Genomic DNA, 24,193 nt, shown 5'->3' on the forward strand with positions numbered 1-24,193 from the left:
TTTTCAACAAAAAAAAATATAAAATTTTTTCTAGGTTATCTCAAATTTTGCTTTACTATTTTTTTTCTATTGCAATGAGTTTCTTAATTTTTAATAGCAAGCAGCCTAGGAGAAACATAAACTTGCTGGAGTAATCTTATTAATTTCGGTAATATATTTTAGATGTGAGAGTGTTTTACACAAACATTAATTTTTGTTTAGCGCAATTTTGAGACTAGTTCAGCTAATGTTATTCCTTTTTGAAAGATATTAAGGATTCATCACATTTGTTTATTTTATAGTTATTTATTTTCTCTATTTTATTAAATTTTCTTTCTTACTTACTTAACTGTAACTTAAAATTAAATTTCCCTAGAATATTTTTTTTTAGCAATTTATAACTACAATTGATTTTTTCTTTTTCTACCCGGTCTCACGGTCAAAACTGAAGCCGGCAGCTCACCATTCTCCATAGTTTTACCCGCTTTACTGGCCGCCAACAGACGTCTTTCATGTACCTTGCGGTGTTTGGTTAAATGATCGGATCTGGCAAAACATTTGGCACAAAAATCACATTTGTATGGCTTAACACCCGAATGAGAGCGACGATGTCTGGCCAATTCATCGGATCTTGAAAATCTCCAGGTGCAATTGGTCCAATTGCAAACATAAGGTTTCTCACCCAAATGGCGCCTCAGATGGGCCTTTAAATGGGCTGGTTTGGCATAAATTTTGCCACAGTCTCCATAGGTGCAAATATAAGATTTTTCTGCAGAGCCAGGTGAGTTGGGGCTAGAGGGTAACAGCTTAAGTTTTTCAGCACTTTCTTGCAGGAAATGTTTGCAGTTGTCGGTGCAGAGGGGAGTCTTTTCAGGCAAAAAATCCACAAGCTCTGGAATTTCTATATAATTATCCAGAAACTTCTCCTCCCAGTCAGCCAAATCTCGGGATAGACTAGTTAAGGAGGCTGCATCATAATCCTCCAAAGATTCACAGGAATTCTGAAGTAAATAATCCAAACTAGACTGCAATTGTTTTTCATTTAAAGCCATTACTGGTGAAGCATATTTTTCACTTTCTTCACAGGGTTTTAGCAAATAATTATTTGTATTTTCACTTTCATATGGAGGTGAGACTTGATTGTCGGGTTGAGCATAGTGCCAGGAATTATAATCTAAATCTATTTGCTCATTTAAATCACAAAATAATTGTTGAAAACCACCATCAGCAAAAAAATCCATGATGTTTGTGTTTTGAAATCAAATTGTAAAATAACATAAATTTCTTTTAAGTCTCAGTTATTTAAATGATTTTTATTTAAACCAAAATTTCAAAATTCAATTTTTATCTATATTCCAAGAAATTGATAAAAAATATTTTTTTAAATTTTCTCTTAATAAAAAATGATTTTTTTGGTCACTCAAGCTTGACACTTGCTATCAAAACTGTTAAATTAACACTAAATTTTGTTATTTGATCTTGTTGAGGTTTTACATATAATTGAAATATGTTTAACAAATAATAATTTCAAAATTAATTATCAATCTGAAAAAAAAAAGTAGAAAAAAACCCAGGCATCACCACTGCCCTCACAGCACACCACAGCTCATTTGCATTTAAAATTTTACTCTTTGGCTCAGCTATAAACAATATTGAATTGTTGTGTTTGTGTGTTTGACAGAATCCTCCCCAGGGATTAATTTTGAATTTGGTGGAAAAAATAATCAATACAAACATACACACATCAATTTATTTTTTTTCTTTTTTTCTTTCAATATTTACATATTTAAAAATCAGTACGCATTTGTAATTGAGCACACGTCATTAATGATGATCATGTGTAGATTTAATGATTTTGAGTTGTGCTCGCTGTGTGCACTGTTGTTGTCTACTGTGCAGTGCTGTACGCCGCTCGCTAACATATGACCAAATGTGTTTTGTTGTTTGTTCTGTGGCATGATTTTCCAGATGTTAGTTTTTGTGCAAAGAGTACCATTCAGTAACAGGCGCTTGTCGCTTAAAACATTTTTGTCGCCAAATTAATTGTTTATAGAGTGTTTTGCTTTAAATGACACTCCAGTGTATTATTTGTTTATAAACTAAGTAAACAAAAAATACAATAATGCATTTAAATGATTTTAATGCAGACTAGGAAAATACCTTCAATAATAAATATATGCACAAGATAAAAAACACAGAAATTTTGTGACAACAGTTCTGGTTTTTTTCTCAAAATAGGACATCTGGTTTGTCTCATAAATGAAAAAAAAAAAACCTTAGACTTTGAGGTCATTTTAAAAATGATACAGAAATAAAAGGAATCTAACTGGACTACATAGCCAGGCTACACAGACAAAGTGGTGCCAAAGATTTAAAAATCTAGAGAATTCCCAATATTAAAAAAAACAACATAGAAAAATTTCACGAACAAAATCGTTATTAAACAAAGCCTATAGCCTATAAATGTAAGGGACTGCAAAATAGATGGCAACACTGTAAAGTTACAAATATGTGGCAACACTAAATTTGGTATAACATTAATGTTACTTTATTTGTATCTATACAAAAAAATAAAATTTCCGCAAAAAATGTTAAGTTATCCCAAATAGGTGGCAACTCTGAAATAACAAATATGTGGCAACATTAAATCTGGTAAAACATTAATGTTATTTTATTATTATCTATATTAAAAAATAATATTTCAACAAAAAATTTTAAGTTATCCTAAATAGGTGGCAACTATGAAATAAAAAATATGTGGCAACACTAAATCTGGTAACACAATAATATTATTTTATTTTTATCTAAATAAAAGAAATAAATTTAAGCAAAAACTCTATAGGCTTCGGAAATAGGTGGCATCTCTGAAATAAAAAATATGTGGCAACACTATATCTGATAACACATTAATGTTCTTTTATTTTTATCTATATAAAAAAATAATATTTTAACAAAAAATCTAAAGGCCTCGGAAATAGGTGGCAACTCTGAAATAACAAATATGTGGCAACATTAAATCTGGTAAAACATTAATGTTATTTTATTTTTATCTATATTAAAAAATAATATTTTAACAAAAAATGTTAAGTTATCCCAAATAGGTGGCAACTCTGAAATAACAAATATGTGGCAACACTAAATATGATAAAAAATTAATGTTATTTAATTTTTATCTATATAAAAAAATAAAATTTCAGCCAAAAATTTTAAGTTATCCCAAATAGGTGGCAACTCTCAAATGAGAAATATATAGGTGGCAACCCTAAAAAGGCAGAAATTTTTTTTATAATCTTATAAACAAACGGTACAAAGAAATAATGAAAAATTCTTTATACATAAAAAATAGGTGGCAACACTAACTATATAAAACTCAAATTTTATTCTGAAATGAGAAATATGTGGCAACACTTAATATGGTAATCGCTTAATGTTATTTTATTTTTATTTAAATAAAAAAATAAAATTTCAGAAGAAATTTTAAGTTATCCAAAATAGGTGGCAACTTTGAAATGGCAAATGTAAAGGTGGCAACCCTAAAAAGTCAAACATATTTTTTGTTATTATCTTATAAACAAAAGGTACAACGAAATAATGAAAAATTCTTTATACATAAACAATAGGTGGCAACACTAAATTAACAAAAATTGCTTTTGTTAAATTTCCAATCAAAATATAATAAGAAAAATAATGGCAAACAACCATGTTATAAAATAGCAACAAAGAATAACTATACTACCAAAATAGGTGGCAACGCTGTATTGAAAATCTATGTGATAAGTCAACTAAAATTTTAAAATGTAAATATTTTATTTTACTTTAGGATGTAAACAAAATATAACAAGAAATAAATAAAACTTCTTTATGTATTTCAAATATCTAATAAAATTCCAAAATAGGTGGCAACGCTGTATGAAAATTATATGTGATCAAGCCAACTAAAATGTTAAAATGTAAAATTTTCTTTTCTTTTAGGATATAAATAAAATACAACAAGAAATAAAGAAAACTTCTTTATCTATTTTAAATAGGTGGCAAAGCTAAAAAAAAATTTAAAATTTTTAAACAACTATAATTATAATACTGTTAAAAATAACGTTGTTAAACAAATTTAAATACAAAATATTATCATTTGCTTATACACACAAAAATAGGTGGCAACATCGCCATAAGAAAAATATAAAAACTCACTAAATATGTTAAAATATAAAATTTGTATTTTATTTTTTTATATAAATAAACCTTGTAGTAACTAATGGCAACTTTTTAATGTATTCCCAACAGGTGGCAAAGCTAAACATTCAAAAATTTATTATTTTTTTTTCTTTTTGATATCAACTATATTTAGAGAAAACTTTTACAAGAAGGTTGCTGGAAAAAAATTGAAAAACTATGTAAAATAACTTGTTTTACAATAAAATTATAAATTGGTGGCAACGCCGTAATAAGGAAAAGTTATTTGTGGCACAACTAAATATTTTTAAATACAAAAATAATGTTTTTTCTAATAAATAAACTTTCCAGTAACTAATGGCAACTTTTTAATGTATGCCCAACAGGTGGCAACGCTATACCATTAAAAATTTATTATTTGTCTACTTTTTATATCAACTATATTTAGAAATAATGTTTAAAAGAACGTTGCTGAAAAAAATAAGTATAATAACTTGTTTTACAATAAAATTATAAATTGGTGGCAACACCGTAACAAGGAAAATACATATGTGGCAACACTAAATGTTTTTAAATAAAATGTTTTTTCTATATAAATAAACATTCTAGTAACAAATGGCAACTTTTTGATGTATTCTGAACAGGTGGCAACGCTAAACATTTAAAAATTTATTATTTGTTTACTTTTTATATCAACTATATTAAGAAAAAATGTTTACAAGAAAGTTGCTGGAAAAAAAATTAAAAAACTAAGTGAAATAACTTGTTTTACAATAAAATTGTAAATAGGTGGCAACGCCGTAGTAAGGAAAATACATATTTGGGAACACTAAATGATTTTAAATACAAATATAATGTTTTTTCTATATAAATAAACTTTCTAGTAAATAGTGGAAACTTTTTAATGTACGCAGGAGGCAACGGTAGACCATTAAAAATTTATTATTTGTTTACTTTTTATATCAACTATATTATAAATAATGTTTAAAAGAACGTTGCTGAAAAATAAAAAGCTAAGCAAAATAATAATTTGTTTTACAATAAAATTATAAATATGTGGCAACACCGCAATAAGGAAAATACATATGTGGCAACACTAAATATTTTTAAATACAAAAATCATATTTTTTTTATATAAATAAAACTTTTAAATATATAATGGCAACCTCATTTTGTATTCCGAGTAGGTGGCAACACTAAAAATTTCAAAATGGAAATTTGTTTAATATCTTCATGACTTAAAATTGGAAACATATTTACAACAAAAGAATGGAGATAAAAAATTTTGTTTAAAAAAAGTAGGTAACAAAAAAAAATTTAAAAAAAAAAAATGTTGAAAAAAAATTGAGAGGAAATAAAAATTTTTAAAAAAATGAGGTGAAAAAAAATTGGTGAAATAAGGATTAAAAATATTTTTTGGTAAAAAAAAATGTGGGTAACAGTGCAAAAATGGAAATTTAACTGTGTTTTTCGTGATTTTAAAAGTTGAGGGTCATTTTGACCCCAAGCTCTCTTAAGGGTTAATTTCCATTTTTGCAATGTTATTGTAAATTTTAGACCTAAAGGTATATTTTTCTAAAAATTCATTAAAATCGGCCCAAAAATATTTCATATTTCGCTATATCTCATTTAGAAAATCCAAATTTTTACGTTTGACCTTCACGTTTTAAGGTTAACGCTGTCTGCTTTTAGTAAAACATGAGGAGGAGCCGGAGGAGGGCTTAATGGTACTTTTTCTTTCTTTTAATAAACTTTTTTAATTGTTTTTGATATAAAAAGTCGTAATTTTTTTTTTGTAAATTAAAATCCATGTTCCTCTTTACCATATATTTGATTAGAATTTTATTATGCACTGAAGTTTAACCTTTAAATTTAGTATTTCAAATGTGATTGCGAAAAATACACATTTTATATCTGTGTATGTAATGTAGGCCACAAAATTTAGCTGTGTCACACTCAAAAACGATTTTCCACACTCTATAATTTTGTCATGTTCACATTATTGATTAGTTTTAAGGCTTAAAATTGTTCCGCTTTGATATGCAAATTATGGACAAAATAACATAATAACAATCGTATTTAGAAATCCACTAATACAAAAGCATTTAACACACAAGAGAGAATACACAATCTGACACATGTGCATTAGGGTGGCCCCGTTTTTAGGGAAAAATAAGGCAGATTGCTATATTTCTATCTTCTATACCTTTCATTAAAGATAATGATTGGAAATATTTTTTTTAATAAAAAAAAATTGGGTTAAAAAATAATTTTCCCGATTTTGACCAATTGTAGGTCCGACTTTCTATGGCTTTATAAATTTCGTTGGCAAGGCCTTTAAAATATCTATCATTAGATATCCATATTGTCTATATTAATGACTTAGTAATCCAGATAAAGATCAAAAATAGCTCAAAAAGGTAGTCGTAGTTTTCTGCTTATATCTCAGCCATTTTTGGGCCGATTTTCTCGATTTTAAATAGCAACTGAATCGGTTCTATACCGGATATAATGATGTATGAATCATTTATGTAAGTTCCTTGGAGCCAACGAAAAGTTGATTTCAACATACAGATAGAGTGTGGAAAAAAATATTTTTTTAAAACTTCTTATGATTTTTTCATATTTTTTGCAAAGGAAAATCAAATGCTGATTAGATTAGTTTAAATTAAATATCCACAGCTTCCTGTTATTGGAACTACCCTAATCTACATAAATATAAACCAGCCACAGACAATAGGGAAGTTATTTATCAAATGTTTGCCATTAGTGTTTATTTAATAGCGACACTTTAACTAAATGAATAAATAAATACGATTTATACGAATAGTTAGTTAGTTGGTCAGGTGGTGTGGTGGTGGTGATGGTGTTGGAAGTACATTTATGTTGATTTCCTATTGTTGTTCAGGTGTGCGTGAACAAAACTGCATAATAAAAGCGGTAAATTAATTGATTTTAAGTTAGTATTACACAATTGCCGTACAAATTAAAATGACTGAATTTGGTGGTAAAATTAAATTATATAAAACAGTAAAACCTCGGCAACGGGAACATGTTGATTTTAGAAAAATTCTATACGCCCTTAAGATTAATGTATAGATAGGTTTTGGTGCATAAACTACTAGTGCTCGGTGTTATTAATTCAATTCAAATTAATTAACGGCGTTTTCTTCTGATTTCTGATATTCTGCAGAATACTCTATTCTAAAAGCAAAGCCTAAAGGTGCCAAATAATTTTTAAAAAATAAAAAATAAAATTTTGCAAAGGATTTTTGTTTTTTTCTTTTTCATCATTTATTAAATTATAAACAACATTATATTCTTGTGGACTCAATTTTCTAAAACCTTAAATCCCACTTTTCGAACTTGTACTGTGCCTCAGGGATGGAAAAGTTGGTACGATCGTACTTACTTCCACGATTTATTTAATACTTTCAAATAATTTGCAGTATTTTATGTAATAAGACAAATATACAACATTCCTATTGACTGAAAATTACTCTCTGCTATACATGAAATATTTTCTATAGAAAATCTTGTGTATAACAGTATTTGTTATTGAAAATCTTGTGTATAACAATATTTTCTATAGAAAATCTTGTGTATAACAATATTTTCTATAGAAAATCTTGTGTATAACAATATTTTCTATAGAAAATCTTGTGTATAACAATATTTTCTATAGAAAATCTTGTGTATAACAATATTTTCTATAGAAAATCTTGTGTATAACAATATTTTCTATAGAAAATCTTGTGTATAACAATATTTTCTATAGAAAATCTTGTGTATAACAATATTTTCTATAGAAAATCTTGTGTATAACAATATTTTCTATAGAAAATCTTGTGTATAACAATATTTTCTATAGAAAATCTTGTGTATAACAATATTTTCTATAGAAAATCTTGTGTATAACAATATTTTCTATAGAAAATCTTGTGTATAACAATATTTTCTATAGAAAATCTTGTGTATAACAATATTTTCTATAGAAAATTTTGTGTATAACAGTTTTTCTATAGATAATCTTGTGTATAACAGTTTTTTCTATAGAAAATCTTGTGTATAACAGTTTTTTCTATAGAAAATCTTGTGTATAACAGTTTTTTCTATAGAAAATCTTGTGTATAACAGTTTTTTCTATAGAAAATCTTATGTATAACAGTTTTTTCTATAGAAAATCTTGTGTATAACAATATTTTCTATAGAAAATCTTGTGTATAACAATATTTTCTATAGAAAATCTTGTGTATAACAATATTTTCTATAGAAAATCTTGTGTATAACAATATTTTCTATAGAAAATCTTGTGTATAACAATATTTTCTATAGAAAATCTTGTGTATAACAATATTTTCTATAGAAAATCTTGTGTATAACAATATTTTCTATAGAAAATCTTGTGTATAACAATATTTTCTATAGAAAATCTTGTGTATAACAGTATTTTCTATAGAAAGTATTTGTAATTGAAAATCTTGTTTATAACAGTATTTGTTATTGAAAATCTTGTTTATAACAGTATTTTCTATAGAAAATTTTGTGTATAACAGTTTTTTCTATAGAAAATCTTGTGTATAACAGTATTTTATATAGAAAATCTTGTGTATAACAGTTTTTTCTATAGAAAATCTTGTGTATAACAGTTTTTTCTATAGAAAATCTTGTGTATAACAATATTTTCTATAGAAAATCTTGTGTATAACAGTTTTTTCTATAGAAAATCTTGTTTATAACAGTATTTTCTATAGAAAATCTTGTGTATAACAGTTTTTCTATAGGAAATCTTGTGTATAACAGTATTTTATATAGAAAATCTTGTGTATAACAGTTTTTTCTATAGAAAATCTTGTGTATAACAGTTTTTTCTATAGAAAATCTTGTGTATAACAATATTTTCTATAGAAAATCGTGTGTATAACAGTATTTTCTATAGAAAATCTTGTGTATAACAGTATTTTCTATAGAAAATCTTGTGTATAACAGTATTTTCTATAGAAAATCTTGTGTATAACAGTATTTTCTATAGAAAATCTTGTGTATAACAGTATTTTCTATAGAAAATCTTGTGTATAACAGTTTTTTCTATAGAAAATCTTATGTATAACAGTATTTTCTATAGAAAATCGTGTGTATAACAGTATTTTCTATAGAAAATCTTGTGTATAACAGTATTTTCAATAGAAAATCTTGTGTATAACAGTATTTTCTATAGAAAATCTTGTGTATAACAGTATTTTCTATAGAAAATCTTGTATATAACAGTATTTGCTATAGAAAATCTTCAGTATAACAGTAATTTTTATATAAAATATTATATATGACAGTATTTTCTATAGAAAATCTTGTGTATAACAGTATTTGTTATTGAAAATCTTGTTTATAACAGTATTTGTTATTGAAAATCTTGTGTATAACAGTATTTTCTATAGAAAATCGTGTGTATAACAGTATTTTCTATAGAAAATCATGTGTATAATAGTATTTTCTATAGAAAATCGTGTGTATAATAGTATTTTCTATAGAAAATCGTGTGTATAACAGTATTTTCTATAGAAAATCTTGTGTATAACAGTATTTTCTATAGAAAATCTTGTGTATAACAGTATTTTCTATAGAAAATCGTGTGTATAACAGTATTTTCTATAGATAATCTTGTGTATAACAGTATTTTCTATAGAAAATCGTGTGTATAACAGTATTTTCTATAGAAAATCTTGTGAATTGTTTTTTTGATTTTTTTTTTAATTTTTAAATTTTAAATTTTTTTTTGTTTTTTAAATTTTAGCGAAAAAAACTTTTGGTGAAATAAAGAAAAATTGGGTTAAAAAATATTTTTCCGATTTTGACCAATTGTAGTTCCAACTTTCTATGGTTTTGTGTACGTCATTGCAAAGGTCTTTAAAATATCTATCATTACATATCCATATTGTCTATATTAATGACTTTGTAATCCATATATAGGTCAAAAATCGAGGTTGTCCTGGTTCTTTCCTCATATCTCAGCCATTTGTAGACCGATTTTGCTGATTTTAAATAGAAAACTTCTCGAGAGCATGTCTGACAGAATTATTGAAGATTTGGATCCCGAAGATATCTGAGGTCTTCAGAAAATTGATTTCAACAGACAGACAGACGGACATGGCTTAATCGACTGCGCTATCTATAAGGATCCAGAATATATATACTTTATAGGGTCGGAAATGAAAAATGTAGAAATTACAAACGGAATGACAAACTTATATATACCCTTCTCACGAAGTTGAAGGGTATAAAAATGGCTTTAAAAATAAAACATTTACATGACATTATTTTTTTAGTTTGAAATACATTAAACAATTAATTTTGCCTAAAAGTAAGCTATACTTATTGTCTTCAGCATAACCCCTGATTAATGACAACTATCATATGAAATGCTTGGATATTTTCTTCCAAGAAGTCTTTATATGTATCTATGTTTTGCTGTAACACCTTTAAGATTTGTATTGTTTTCTTTAAATGTAATTTAATATTTTCTTGAATTTCTATATAATATCAGACTTAATTTAAATGCTTTGTAAATGATATGTTTTAACATTACCTTATAATTAAAATCAGCAATTAAAGTTTAATTTTAGGTTGCCATTTATATGTATGTGCATAAATATAAAATTAAAATTTAATTATTTCCCTTATCAAGCTGTTTAATCACTTTTAGCCAATACGCCTTAAAGTAAACATTAATTGTTTTAAATTATTATGGCACCAGTAATTAAAGGTTATCGATATTGGTCATTTAATAAGTGATACCTACATATAAATTTCTTAAGTTTTGTGCAATTATTTATAGAGATATGGATGTTTGGATTTTAATCAGGTCTTATATAAACAAAATTTAAAATAAAGCTGTAGTTTATTTCAAACAATTTGATAACTGGCCTTAGACGAGCTGGAATTGTGTTGCAAAAGCCAAGTTGGGAAAAGAAATCATGACCTTTAATAACCTAAAATAAAAGCAAATATTTTAAAAGTTGTTTAGCAGTAAAGGAAATAAACTCTATTAATTTTTAATTTAATAAATCATAAAGAAATATTAATTTTTTTTAATAATTTGTTAAGGATTAAATGAAACTGTTTATTCTCATGTACTTATAGAGACACATACTAAGAGATTTATAAATAATATATTCAAAAATATCTATTTTTAGTTAAGAAAATTAAAGTTTTAATTTGTTGAACTCTGTTACGTATGATTAATATTAATTAGGATATAATTTTAGTTAAATTTAAATATTTTCTTTTCTACTGCAGATTTTCATAGGCAGAGAAATGTTGTCAATTAACAAGAGTTGCAGCTAACTTTAGCATAAATTTAATAAGAATCCGCACTATGAGTACAAAGATATTGATGTTGAAAAAACAAAAATATTTTGAATTTTTTTTTTAAATTTAGTAAAATTTCGGCTTTTAAGGATTATATTAAGCTCTGTATTTTATTACATTTATAGAGACATCTAGTAAGGAATACATATCAAGGATTGTCCATAATCCGTACTTTTATTTCAGAAAATGTGATTTTTAATTTATTGGCCATTGGTGCGTATGATTGATATTAATTTAGCTTTAATTTTACATAAATTTAAATATTTTCTGTTTCACCAGAGATTTTCACAGGCAGATAAATGCTAAAAATAAACAATAGTTTCTGATAGGTGTCATAAAAATTTGTTAAGAATCTGCTAAATAAAAATATTTCTGTTGAAATAACAAAAATATGAAAAAAATATTTTCAAAATTTTTTTAAAATGTCGTAAAATTGAGGCTTTAAAGGATTATCTTAAGATCTGTATTTTATTACAATTATAGTGCCATATCATCAACAATTTATAAACAGGATTGTCTATAGTCTCTACTGTTAGTTCAAAAAATGTGATTTTTTTTATTGGCCATTGGTGCTTATGATTGATATTAATTCAGATATAATTTTACTAAAATTTAAATATTTTCTTTTTCACTAAAAATTTTCATAGGCAGAGAAATGCTATCAATAAACAATAGTTTCGTTAAGGTTTCATACAATTTTTTTAAGAATCTATTAAATAAAAACAAAGATATTGATGTTAAAAAAAAAAATTATTTTCAAAATTTTTTAAAAATTTATTCTAATTTAGGATTTTAAGGATTCCATTAACCTCTATATTTTATTATATTTGTAGAGCCACATAATCAGGTAACTATAACCAGGATTGTCAATAATCTATACTATTTGATTAGAAAATGTGATTTTTAATTTTTTGGCCTTTGGTGCGTATGATTGATATTAATTCAGCTATAATTTTACTAAAATTTAAATAATTTCTTTTTCACTAAAGATTTTCATAGGCAGATAAATGCTATCAATACATAATAGTCTCAGCTAGGTTTCATAGGAATCTGTAAAAAATCTGCTAAATAAAAACAAAGATATTGCTGTTGAAACAGCAAAAATATAAAATAAAAAATTTCAAATTTTTAAAAAATAAAAACAAAGATATTGCTGTTGAAACAGCAAAAATATAAAATAAAAAATTTAAAATTTTTAAAAAATTTAGTTTTTTAATGATTTCTTTAGTTTTTAATAACGCAGAATTTACTGTTATACTTATGCATAGTATATAAAGTTTATCCCCTTATTCTTTACGATTTTTTTTATCAAAGCTTGATAAAAATTAATGTTTTTTTGGTTTTTATGTTTTATAAAACAAACAATTCTTTCATTATAATATAGCTTTAGTAGTTTTCTCTAGCTAAAAACCATAATCTCTTTACTACCTGTTAATCTTAATTATATTCCTACAAAGACAAGAAGCTAGGAAAAAAATCTGTACTATATTTTTAAATATAGTTTTTACAAAAAACTGTATTATTATCTATTTATGTTAAAAAAAAATACAGAAAATAGTATGTAAATGTCAAAGTAATATATGTAAATGTCTAAAGAAAAGAGTAAACTAGATTGTTTTTGGTTTCTTAAAGATTAAAAGCTAAACTGTATATAAATTACAAAGGTGTTTCTTACTCAGAGCTATGGAAAACACAAATTATGTAAATATATTTTTATTTCTACAAAATTCTACAAAAGCTCGCTTAGATAATAAAGTAGAGATGAGCATAACTTTGTTTATATTCAGCTTAAAAAACAAATTAGATTATAAATAAAATTTAAGGTCATCTTGAAAAAATTAAAAAAAAAAACAATTCTCCATACAATATTAAGTTTTATATAAATGTGAGTATATCTGATTATTTATCAAACCAAGTATTATGAGATCTATAGCTAAAAGTATGAAAAATCTCTACTATTAGCTAAGAAAATTAAATTTTTAATTTTTTTGACCCCTAAGGCGTATGATTAATATTAATTTTGATATAATTTTGATAGAATTTTGCTTAATTTTAGATATTTTCTTTTTTACTAAAGATTTTTATAATTAAAGAAATGAAAACCATTAATAACTGTTTCTGCCATATTTCATAGCAATTTGGTTTTAATCCTCTGACAAAAAACAAAAAATATTGACATGCAAATAGCAGCAATATGAAAAAGTTTGCCATTTTATTCCAACAAAAATTTCTCATTGCAGGGTATTTACAATACGTCAATGCCAAATACAGCATTCCTGTTTATTTCTTGTTCCTTTTGCAAATGATTAAAATTTAAACATTTTCAATGACTTTTACTTTTAGGAATTTCTAGTTTCTTTAAGTATTTCAGTTGTTAAACTCATTATTTTACAAATATGCTTATTTGTTGCTATTAAAACTCTTGTATGCACAAGCATTTCAATATGTTTTATAAAAAATCGTAGAAAACACTACTTTTGCATTGTCGACAGTAGCAAGGCATTTTCTTCATTACTGTCAACAAAAACATGTAAACATTTTAAATGAATTGCAAATACCAGCAGCAACAACACAGCAACAGAGAAAAAATTTAAACAAATATTATTGCTTTTAAAAACAAACAACAAATATAAACATAAAGTGGCAAAGAAACCTCCTAAAATATTTACTATTGCTGCTATCATATGCAATAATTTCCGGGGGAAGGCTTCTCCCCTTAAATCTCCTACTTAGGCAATTTTTTTTATTTTATTTAAAAAATTTCATATTTTTTCAATGATGCATGGTGCACATAGTTTTATAAATTTATTTATTTTTGTCAAATATTTATATAAAATGTTCACTCATGGCAAAAATTTTATTTATCTAAAATATGTTTGTATATAACGAAGTTTTTTTTTTGTTTTGTTATTATTGTTATGGTATATTTTTTGTTTATATTTGGATATACTTAAAAGAAAATATTTGCATACTTACAGGCTGATGAACAAAAAAAAATATATAAATATTGCAAGGTATGTTGCATACTAAAGTTACAGTGCTGAGTAAATAGTTAAAGATTATAACAAAATATATAATTCTAAAACCTTTTTACTGCTTTAATTATTAAATATTATAAACCTTAGTGGTTTTGTGGAATTTTTTAAATTTTGTAACAGGTGGCGTATGATTATTTTTAATAGGAGGTTGTCACAGAAAAAATATTGTAGATTTTTATACAAAAAACCTATTTCAGTTCTAATAATGCAGTTTTATAACCAACATTTTAATGCATTTTTAAACATATTAGTCTATCATTAAATTAAACAAAATATTAAAAAATTTTAAACAAAGAAAATTTAAATGAAAATTTTTTTGGTGTTTTTTAACATTTATTTAAATTTAATGTTTTATATACCATTATGAGGTTCCAAATAATATTTTATTCCTCTAAAAGCCATAGCTTATGGAGTTTTTAAAATTTTTAAATTCTGTATCAGGTGGCGTATGATTATTTTTAATAGGAGGTTACCATAGAAAAAATGTTGTAGCTTTTTATACAAAAAACCTATTTCTGTTCTAATAATGCAGTTTGATAATCAACATTTAAGTGCATATTTAAACATATCAGTCTATCATAATATTGAACAAAATATTAAAATTTTAAACAAAAAATATTAAAAAAAAAATTGGAAATTTTTTTTTTCACATTTATATAATCTTTATGTTTTATATACCTTTATAAAGTTGTATTCACAATTTTGTTGCTCGAACAGCTAAAGGTTATAGAATTTTCTTATATTTTAAATTCTGTATCAGGTGGCGTATGATTATTTTTAATACGAGGTAACATTACTAAAAATGTTATAGCTTTTTATGCACAAAATATATTTCAATTACAAAAAAGCTGTTTGATTGCCAACATTCAGTAGCATATTGGTATAACAAAATTTTAAATAAAATAATAAAATTATTTAACAATATTAAAATTTTCCCAAAAAAAATTATTATTTTTTTTTTTGTTAATTTTAATAATTTTGTATAACTTAATAATTTTAGAACCCTTATAGGTGAGAATTTTCTATTCAATTATTTCAAATATCTGTAAATTCTCGAGTTTTTGAGCATTTTAAAATTTTGTACCAGGTGGCGAATGATTATTATTAATACGAAGAAAGTTTTTAAAAATTCTCTAACTTTATACACAAAAAAGAAAAATCAATTCTGTAAATGGCAATTGAAAGCCAATAATTTAGACTTTAACAGAACGTACTAACTTATAAATAAATATAATATAAATGTAATATTAGTTAACTTTTTGTATATAATTATTTTAAAAAAAAATATTTTTTACATTTTTAAAACTTATTTATAGTAATAAATGTAAAGTATTTGTATATAAGCAGAATTTTGTATTTGATTTTTAAAAATATCTGTGCATTATTGAATTTTAAACATTTTAAAATTTTTTACTAGGAGGCGTATGATTATTATTAATAGGAGTATACTTTTTAAAAATGCTCTAGTTTTATACGCAAAAAAGAAAAATCAATTCTGTAAATGGCAATTGAAAGCCAATAACTTAGACTTTAACAAACAAACGTATAAATAAGTAAAATTAGTTAACTATTTGTATATAATTATTTAAAAAAAAAATATTTTTTTTAATTTTTCTTACATTTTTAAAACTTATTTATAGTAATAAATGTAAAGTATTTGTATATAAGCAGAATTTTGTATTCGATTTTTTAAAATATCTATGCATTATTGAATTTTTAAACATTCTAAAATTTTGTACCAGGTGACGTATGAATATTATTAATAAGAAGATACTTTTTAAAAATGCTCTAACTTTATACACAAAAGAGAAAAATCAATTCTGTAAATGGCAATTGAAAGCCAATAATTTAGACTTTTACAGAACATACTAACTTATAAATAAGTATAATATAAATGTAAAATTAGTTAAATTTTTTTATATAATTATTTAAAAAAAAAATATTTTTTACATTTTTAAAACTTATTTATAGTAATAAATGTAAAGTATTTGTATATAAGCAGAATTTTGTATTCGATTTTTTAAAATATCTGTGCATTATTGAATTTTTACACATTCTAAAAATTTTTACTTGGTGGCGTATGATTATTATTAATAGAAGGATACTTTTTCAAAATGCTCTAGTTTTATATACAAAAAAGGTATTTCAATTCTGTAAATGCAAATTGAAAGCCAATAATTTGGACTTTAACACAGCATACTAACTTATAAATTAATATAATACAAATGTAAAAATAATTAACTTTTTATACATAATTATTAAAAAAAATATTTTTTTAATTTTTTTTACATTTTTAAAACTTATTTATAGTACTAAATGTAAAGTATTTGTATATAATAAGAATTTTGTATTCGATTTTTTAAAATATCTGTGCATTATTGAATTTTTAAACATTCTAACATTTTTTACTAGGTGGCGTACGATTATTATTAATACGAGGTTACATTGGTAAAAATGATCTAACTTTTGACTCGGAAAAAATATTACAATACTGTAAATGTAGGTTGAAAGCCAATAGTTTGCTACTTAACACAATATAATCAAGTTTTTAAAAATATGTTAAGAATTTAAAATAAAAAAAAAAAATATTTTTTAATTTTAAAATTTTGTAATCAATCTCTAAAATTTATTCATATTTAAGCTGACTTTTTCTTTTAGATAATATAAAATTTTCTTATTTGCTCCCCACTGTTTTTTCTCTATATATTTTGCATTCACATTGCATAAAATTTTTGTATGCAATTGAAAATATTTATTCGAAATATTCTGCCAGTAATCTAAAATATATTCTTTTCCTATTTACTTTATATCATTTATAAATATATTTACAAAATATTTCTTGTATTATTTGGTGAAATTTTCTATGAAATTCTTTTCCATTTTTTTATTATTATTGCTTAGATTTCAATACAAACTTTAAGCAGACAATGATATACACAAAAAAGTCGTATATTCCAGCATATGTTTTGCTCAAAATATTTTATAGAATATAAATAATATTTGTTATTTATTTAAACAAACTTTTGTAATATAACTACAATAGATTACGTGCCTAAAATATGGTTATTGGCAAAAATATGCAACAAACTAATAACAGAGGCAAAAATTTTAAACTAAAAGCAGGGTTTTTTTAAACAATTATTTTGAGAAAGTTAAGATTTTTCTTTAGCAAAACTATTTAATAACAAATTTGTTTAAAGAATTCTATGTTTAACAATAATTTAAAGGTTTCTTAAAGTGTTTGGTGAATTTTGTTTTATATTGAATTCCAATAATATGTTGATAAGTTTTAAGCCAACTTAAAATATTTTTATGTTTAAAGATTTATATTTTATTCCTAAACAATAACTGTTAATAATATTTTCCATTTTCCTTTTAGTTTAAGAGATTTTTTCATATTAAAATTTTCCAGACCTGGTAGCGTATGATTAATATTAATTATGGCAATTTTTATAAAATCTTTAATAACTTTTTTATTATAAAAGCTATTAAAGTTCGGTAAAATAGGTTTAATTAACAATACCTTAGGCTATAATTTCCATTACTTCATTAATAACAAAAAGCTGTCAGAGAGTAACAAAAACTCAAGGCAAACTGAAATTTAATTTTTTTTAACTAAACCTTTAAAACTATTTGCTTAATAAAAATGTTTATAGTGTAAACAACGAGTACATATTTGAAATGTTATAAAAATATTAAATTTAAAAAATATTTTTCTTAAATTTATAAATTAAAATAATTTTATGGTTTTTTAAAGAGTAGTAAATCAAAGTAATGTGTTTGTATGCCAAGATTAAACAAAAGTTTATAACAATTTTTTCCATTTTCTACAGATTTTTTAAAATTTTTATTTCCTTTTTAGGTTACGTATGATTAATATTAATTAGACTCGATTTTAGAAAAAAATCAAAATGTTTTTTATTGTAAATACTAAACAATTTCTGTAAAATAGATGTATTTAACAAGACTTTAGGCTATGATTCTAACTATCTGGATAATACCTTAGGTTATTAGAAAGTGTAAAAAAATGAAGGTAAAAATTGATTTAAATTTTCTATATTTTTTTTTCAATTTAAGCTTTTGAGAAGTTCTAACCTGCTGCTTATTGTAGTTTTAATTAAAAATCTTGTTGTTTTTTATTATTATTTTCTATTTTTATTAACAATAATAATACTACAACACGTATGTGGCATGTGCATGTTGAACTAATTGCATGCGGATTTAGTTTTTTTTTTTAGTTAGCTGCAATATTGCATGATTGTTTTAGTTTAAATTGTTAAATAAACATGGAGCTAGGTTTGAAGAAAATTTCTTTGCATGCAATGGTTTCAAAAACCAGGTGTTTCAGAAGGCTAATTTTGAACAAAAAGGAAAAATAGATTTTTCTTAACAAGGGAAAAGAAAACAATAAGAATATTTAAACGAGTTTTAAAGCAATAATGTTTACTCTAAAGAAACACATTTAGCAAAAAGAAAGAAATATTTAAAGAAAAATTTTATTGATTGTTGAAATAAATGAACAAAAATATTTAACAAATTTTAAAATGTGGCAAATATTAAAGACAATTTAAGCTCAACTAAATAACTGCTTAAAATAATTTAGAAAAATTAAAAATTTTATTAAATTTTTAAGTATTTAAAAAATTCCCAAAAATTTTTTTTGGACTTTTTCACTTAAAATCGATAATATACTATTGAAAATTTTCAACTTATTTCCTAAAATCTTAAAGCACGAATTCTTGTTAATTTCTCAAACTTTATTTGGCTTTTCTAGCTCTAAATTTAACCAAGTTATTAAAAATTTTCTGAATTTACTCCTAATTAATAATAATCATACGCTCCCCTGTACTCAAATTTAATATATAAAGAAAAATCAATGTTAAGCTTAAATTTTAATCTTAATTTATTATTTTTTTTGTTACTTTACATGTTACTTTATATGTATTTGACTCTAACTTATTATACCAGCATTATGTTTGTGTTAGCTACTTGTTTCATAATAAAACTATAGCAGAGTTTCCCTTTTAAATTATTTATATTTGTCTAGAGTAACAAACATAATGACCTAAGCTATTTTTATTATACAGACGTCCTTGCTAACCAACTTGTTAGCCTTAAAGCTGGTCATTTTAATATAAAAACAAGAAAATTTGCTTGAGAAATCTTCTTTCTTTTTGTTTACTTTAGTTTAAGGTTTGTACTAAAAATCATGCAAATTTGCATAACTAAACGTCTAGACTTGTCACAAAAGATTACTGCTTAAATTTAGTTTATTTAAAATGTCATGTTTCATGTTTCATGTTCTCATTTAAATATTTATAATTTTAAATAAAAAAATTAAATTTTGTTTTACTTTTTCATAAAAAACTGAAGAAAAAAATTATTTTTATGTTTAAAATATAGCTTGTATTTTAGTTGTTAATAAATTTACTTTTTTATTTGAAAAAAAATGTAATAAAATCAAACCAACAACAATTTGTTAAAGTAATTTTTCCAACCCACAATATTTTCATTTACAACTTTTTGGGCAATATATATTAATAAAGTAATAGATTTTCTAAACACCCTATAATATAAAAAAAGGTATTGTAAGATTAAACAAAAAGCAATTTGATACAAATATAAATAATATTATTAGAAATTCTATAATAAAAATCACAAATAATAAAAATACCCAACAACTTTATTTTTAAATTGTTGTTTAACAAACCACATTTAGTTTGCTTTAATTTAAAATTAAGTTATTAATTCTAAAAATTTTTCTAATTTTAAACCGCTATAAATCCACAATTATTTAATTTTTGTTAATTTTTTTGTTTTTTAGAAGAAATTCTAAATATTTCTTAATCAAACACTACTTATTTGAAGTTTCTCACTCTTTTAATTACAAAGTTATGTTTAATTTTGTGAAATAACTCATAATTAATAATAATCATACGCTCCAGAGCACCAAAATTTTAAAAATAGAGAAAATACCTATTTCTACATAAATTTTAAAGATTATTTTGATTAACAATCATAAATTATGTTATTTAGAAACAGATATATAGATTTTAAATCCATTGTTTTGATTTCTTAAATAAATGTTTCAATCAGAAAAATCTTTCTTACGAAAAAGTAGCATTTAATATTACCTTGACCAGAAGTACTACCAAATAACTTTATTTCTGGGTTGTTTTTTAACAAACAACCATTTTTAGCTTTAATTTAAAATTAAGTTATTAATTCTAAAAATTGTTCTTATTTTGAACCGCTATAAATCAAAAATTACTTAATTTTTGTTAATTTTTTGTTTATTAAAAGAAATTCTAAATATTTCTTAATCAAACACCATTTATTTGAAGTTGCTCACTGTTTTAAAAACAAAGTTATGACAAATTTTGTAAAATAACTCATAATTAATATTAATCATACGCTCTAGAGCACCAAAATTTAAAAAATAAGGAAATTACCCATTTCTATATAAATTTTAATGATTATTTTGATTAAAAATCACTAAGCATATTGTTTAGAGACGGTTATAACGATTTAAGTAAAAAAAAATTAATTTTTAAAACAATTTTTCCACTTTTTTATGTTTTTAAAGCAGGTTTTTTTTCAGTCGCTGAATATGACCTCTTTTTTTAATAAAACTATTTTGTTTATGCTTTATTTTTCCTTATATTTGTGTAATATTTTTGTAAAAAGTTTTCCCCATAGTTTGTATGCGGAATAATAAATGCTTTTGGTAATTTATAAAAATGTTACAGAATTTATGGACTCTGTAAAATAGAGATTGACATGTTTCGTTTATATACAAAATTTTACAACATTTTTTTAGATCTGTTTTTTGTCTGTTTTTAAAACATGTATATACAAATTTTATATAAACTAACAGCCATTAAAATAAATGGTCTTTTGGTTAGAAGCTTTACGGGGAAAATTGGAAAAAAATATTATGTTATTTGCTGTAACTGAGTACAAAACAGAGTAATGATTTTTTTTAGGTTTATTTATAAAAAAAGTTTAAGGTCATAACATAAAAAAATAGAGTTTGTTTAAAACTTTAATAAAACCGGCCTCATTGGTGTAGCCACAAATAGTTGAACATAAAAACTGCAAACTAAATAAACAAGCAAATTAAATTGAGCCATTAATCTACACCAACAAAATGTTCTTACTTACCCATAGCTACAGTTTTAATGTTGGTTTTTTATAAAAATTAATAGAAAAAATTTAATAAACATTTTCACCAAAGCTCCTTAATTAATTCCAATTGTTAGTTTTTGTTACAAAATTTAATAAAAATTTCCTCTTAATATCCTTATATTTCTTACTTTTTTCTATTTGCTTAGAAACACATACGTTTAATAGTGCGGTTTAAACCCTAAAATCGCCTAATTTCTTTCTTTCCTTAAATTGCTCACTTAAACAGATACATTTGTTTAGGTTCGTTAATGTGCTTTTGTTTTTATGGCAACCCAAAGAAAACCTCAACAAAGTTTTAATAGTTATGCAGTAAAAGTATGAATATTAATTTACAGCCTAAATGTAGGCAGCAATTTAATCATTGTTGACAAAAATATCATATTATTAAACTAAATGAGGTTAAACTAACTTTTTCAATTTGAATAAAATTAACAAAAAAAAAACGTTTTTTCCTAAAGTTTTATTTATACAGCTTTTGTTTTCAATCAAAAACTTTTATGTAGTAAAAGCTTTTATTGAAAAATCTTCAAAAAGCTTTTTAAAATATAACTATATAACAGCTTAAAGCTTTTCAAAAGCTATTACGAAAGTTGTTTGATATTGGAAAGCTTTTTAGTAGTATAGAGTTTTGGAAAATTTTAGCAAAACACTGAAATCAATAGACTTTTTGAAACAAAAGCTTTTCATAAATTATTCTATGTTTCTGAAAAGCTTTTGAAAATTTTAGAAAATATTCTGTTTTAAAGCTTTATAAAATGTTTAGAAGATTGTGAAAACTTCAAATTTTTTGGGCAAATTTTGAAAAGCTTTTCAATAATATCAAATTTTAAAAGCTTTTTCAAACAACGGTAGCCTTTATTCAAAAGATTGTTACAGAATTCTTCTTAAACTTATAAATATTTTAAAAGCTTTTAGGATTTTAATTTTTTTTTTTTGTATTAAAAGCTTTTGTAAAATTGTTAAAAATTTCTGGAAATCGTTCGATAATTAAAAAAAAAAATTTAAAAGCTTTAAAAATTGCTGTAAGCTTTTTCCTAAGGTTTATTTTCTGGAACAAAAAAGTATTCAAATCTGATTAAATCGTTATATAAAAATGCTTAAAAAGCCTAAAATTGTTAAAGTTTTTCAAAAGCTATGAATAAAGTTTATTTTTAATAGGAAAGCTTTTTAATTGTTTAGGTATTTTTTTGGAAAACAATTGCTTCAATGTTTCTGAATAGCTTTTAAAAATTTTAAAAAATATTATCTTTAAAGCTTTATAAATTGTTTGGGAGATTGTGAAAATATTTAAAAGCTTTTCAATAATATCAAATTTTTAAAGCTTTTTTAGACAAAGGTAGCATTTAATCAATAAGTTGTTACAAAATTCTTCTGAAACTAATAAAATTATGAAAAGCTTTTAGGATTTTTTTTTACTGTAGTAAAAGCTTTTGTAAAATTATTAAATATTTCTGGAAATCGTTCGAAAATTAAAAAAAAAAAATAAAAGCTTAAAAATTGCTGAGAAGTTAGTGAATAATACTGTTTAAAGTTTTTCAAAAGCTATTAGAAAGTTTTTTCTTATTAAAAAGGTTTTTGGAAAATTTTTGCCAAACACATAGACGTTTTCAAATAAAAGCTTTTTATACCCTTCACTTTCGTGAGAAGGGTTTATATAAGTTTGTCATTCCGTTTGTAACTTCTACATTTTTTTTATTCTGGATCATTATAGATAGCTGAGTCGAATAAGCCATGTCCGTCTGTCTGTCTGTTGAAATCAATTTTCTGAAGACCCCTGATATCTTCGGGATCCAAATCTTCAATAATTCTCCCAGACATGCCTTCGAGAAGTTTGTTATTTAGAATCAGCAAAATCGGTACACAAATGGCTGAGATATGAGGAAAAAACCAGGACAACCTCGATTTTTGACCTATATCTGGATTACTAAGTCATTAATATAGACAATATGGATATCTTATGATAGATATTTCAAAGACCTTTGCAACGACGTATATAAGACCATAGTAAGTTGGACCTACAATGGGTCAAAATCGGAAAAAAAAATTTTTAGTCCGAATTTTTTTTCACCAAAAAAATATTTAAAAAAAAACAATTTTTTTCCAAAAAACCTGAAAAAAAATTTTATTCACCTAAAAATATTTAAAATTTTTATTTTGAAATATAATTTGGTGAAGGGTATATAAGATTCGGCACAGCCAAATATAGCTCTCTTACTTGTTATTAATTATTCTGTTTCTGAAAAGCTTTTGAAAATTTTAGAAAATATTCTTTTTTAAAGCTTTATAAAATGTTGAAAAGCTTTTCAATAATATTAAATTTTAAAATCCTTTTTAAGCAAAGTTCGCTTTTAATCAATAAGTTGTTAAAAAAATTCTTCTGAAACTAAACAAATTATGAAAAGCTTTTAGAAATTTTTTTTTCTGTTGAAAAAAAATTTTGTAAAATTGTTAAA

At 23.7% G+C, this 24,193-nt stretch overlaps 1 protein-coding gene across 1 annotated transcript; it reads right to left on the reverse strand.

Moving 5' to 3' along the window:
- Positions 1-339: 339 nt before the first annotated feature.
- On the reverse strand, positions 340-1,220 carry Klf15 (Kruppel-like factor 15). The gene has a single exon (XM_065509636.1). It carries the CDS (start codon positions 1,218-1,220, stop codon positions 381-383), a length of 840 nt encoding a protein of 279 aa, XP_065365708.1. The 3' UTR covers positions 340-380.
- Positions 1,221-24,193: the final 22,973 nt, after the last annotated feature.

This window comes from Calliphora vicina, chromosome 4 (assembly GCF_958450345.1).
Source record: "Calliphora vicina chromosome 4, idCalVici1.1, whole genome shotgun sequence".
Taxonomy (NCBI): domain Eukaryota; kingdom Metazoa; phylum Arthropoda; class Insecta; order Diptera; family Calliphoridae; genus Calliphora; species Calliphora vicina.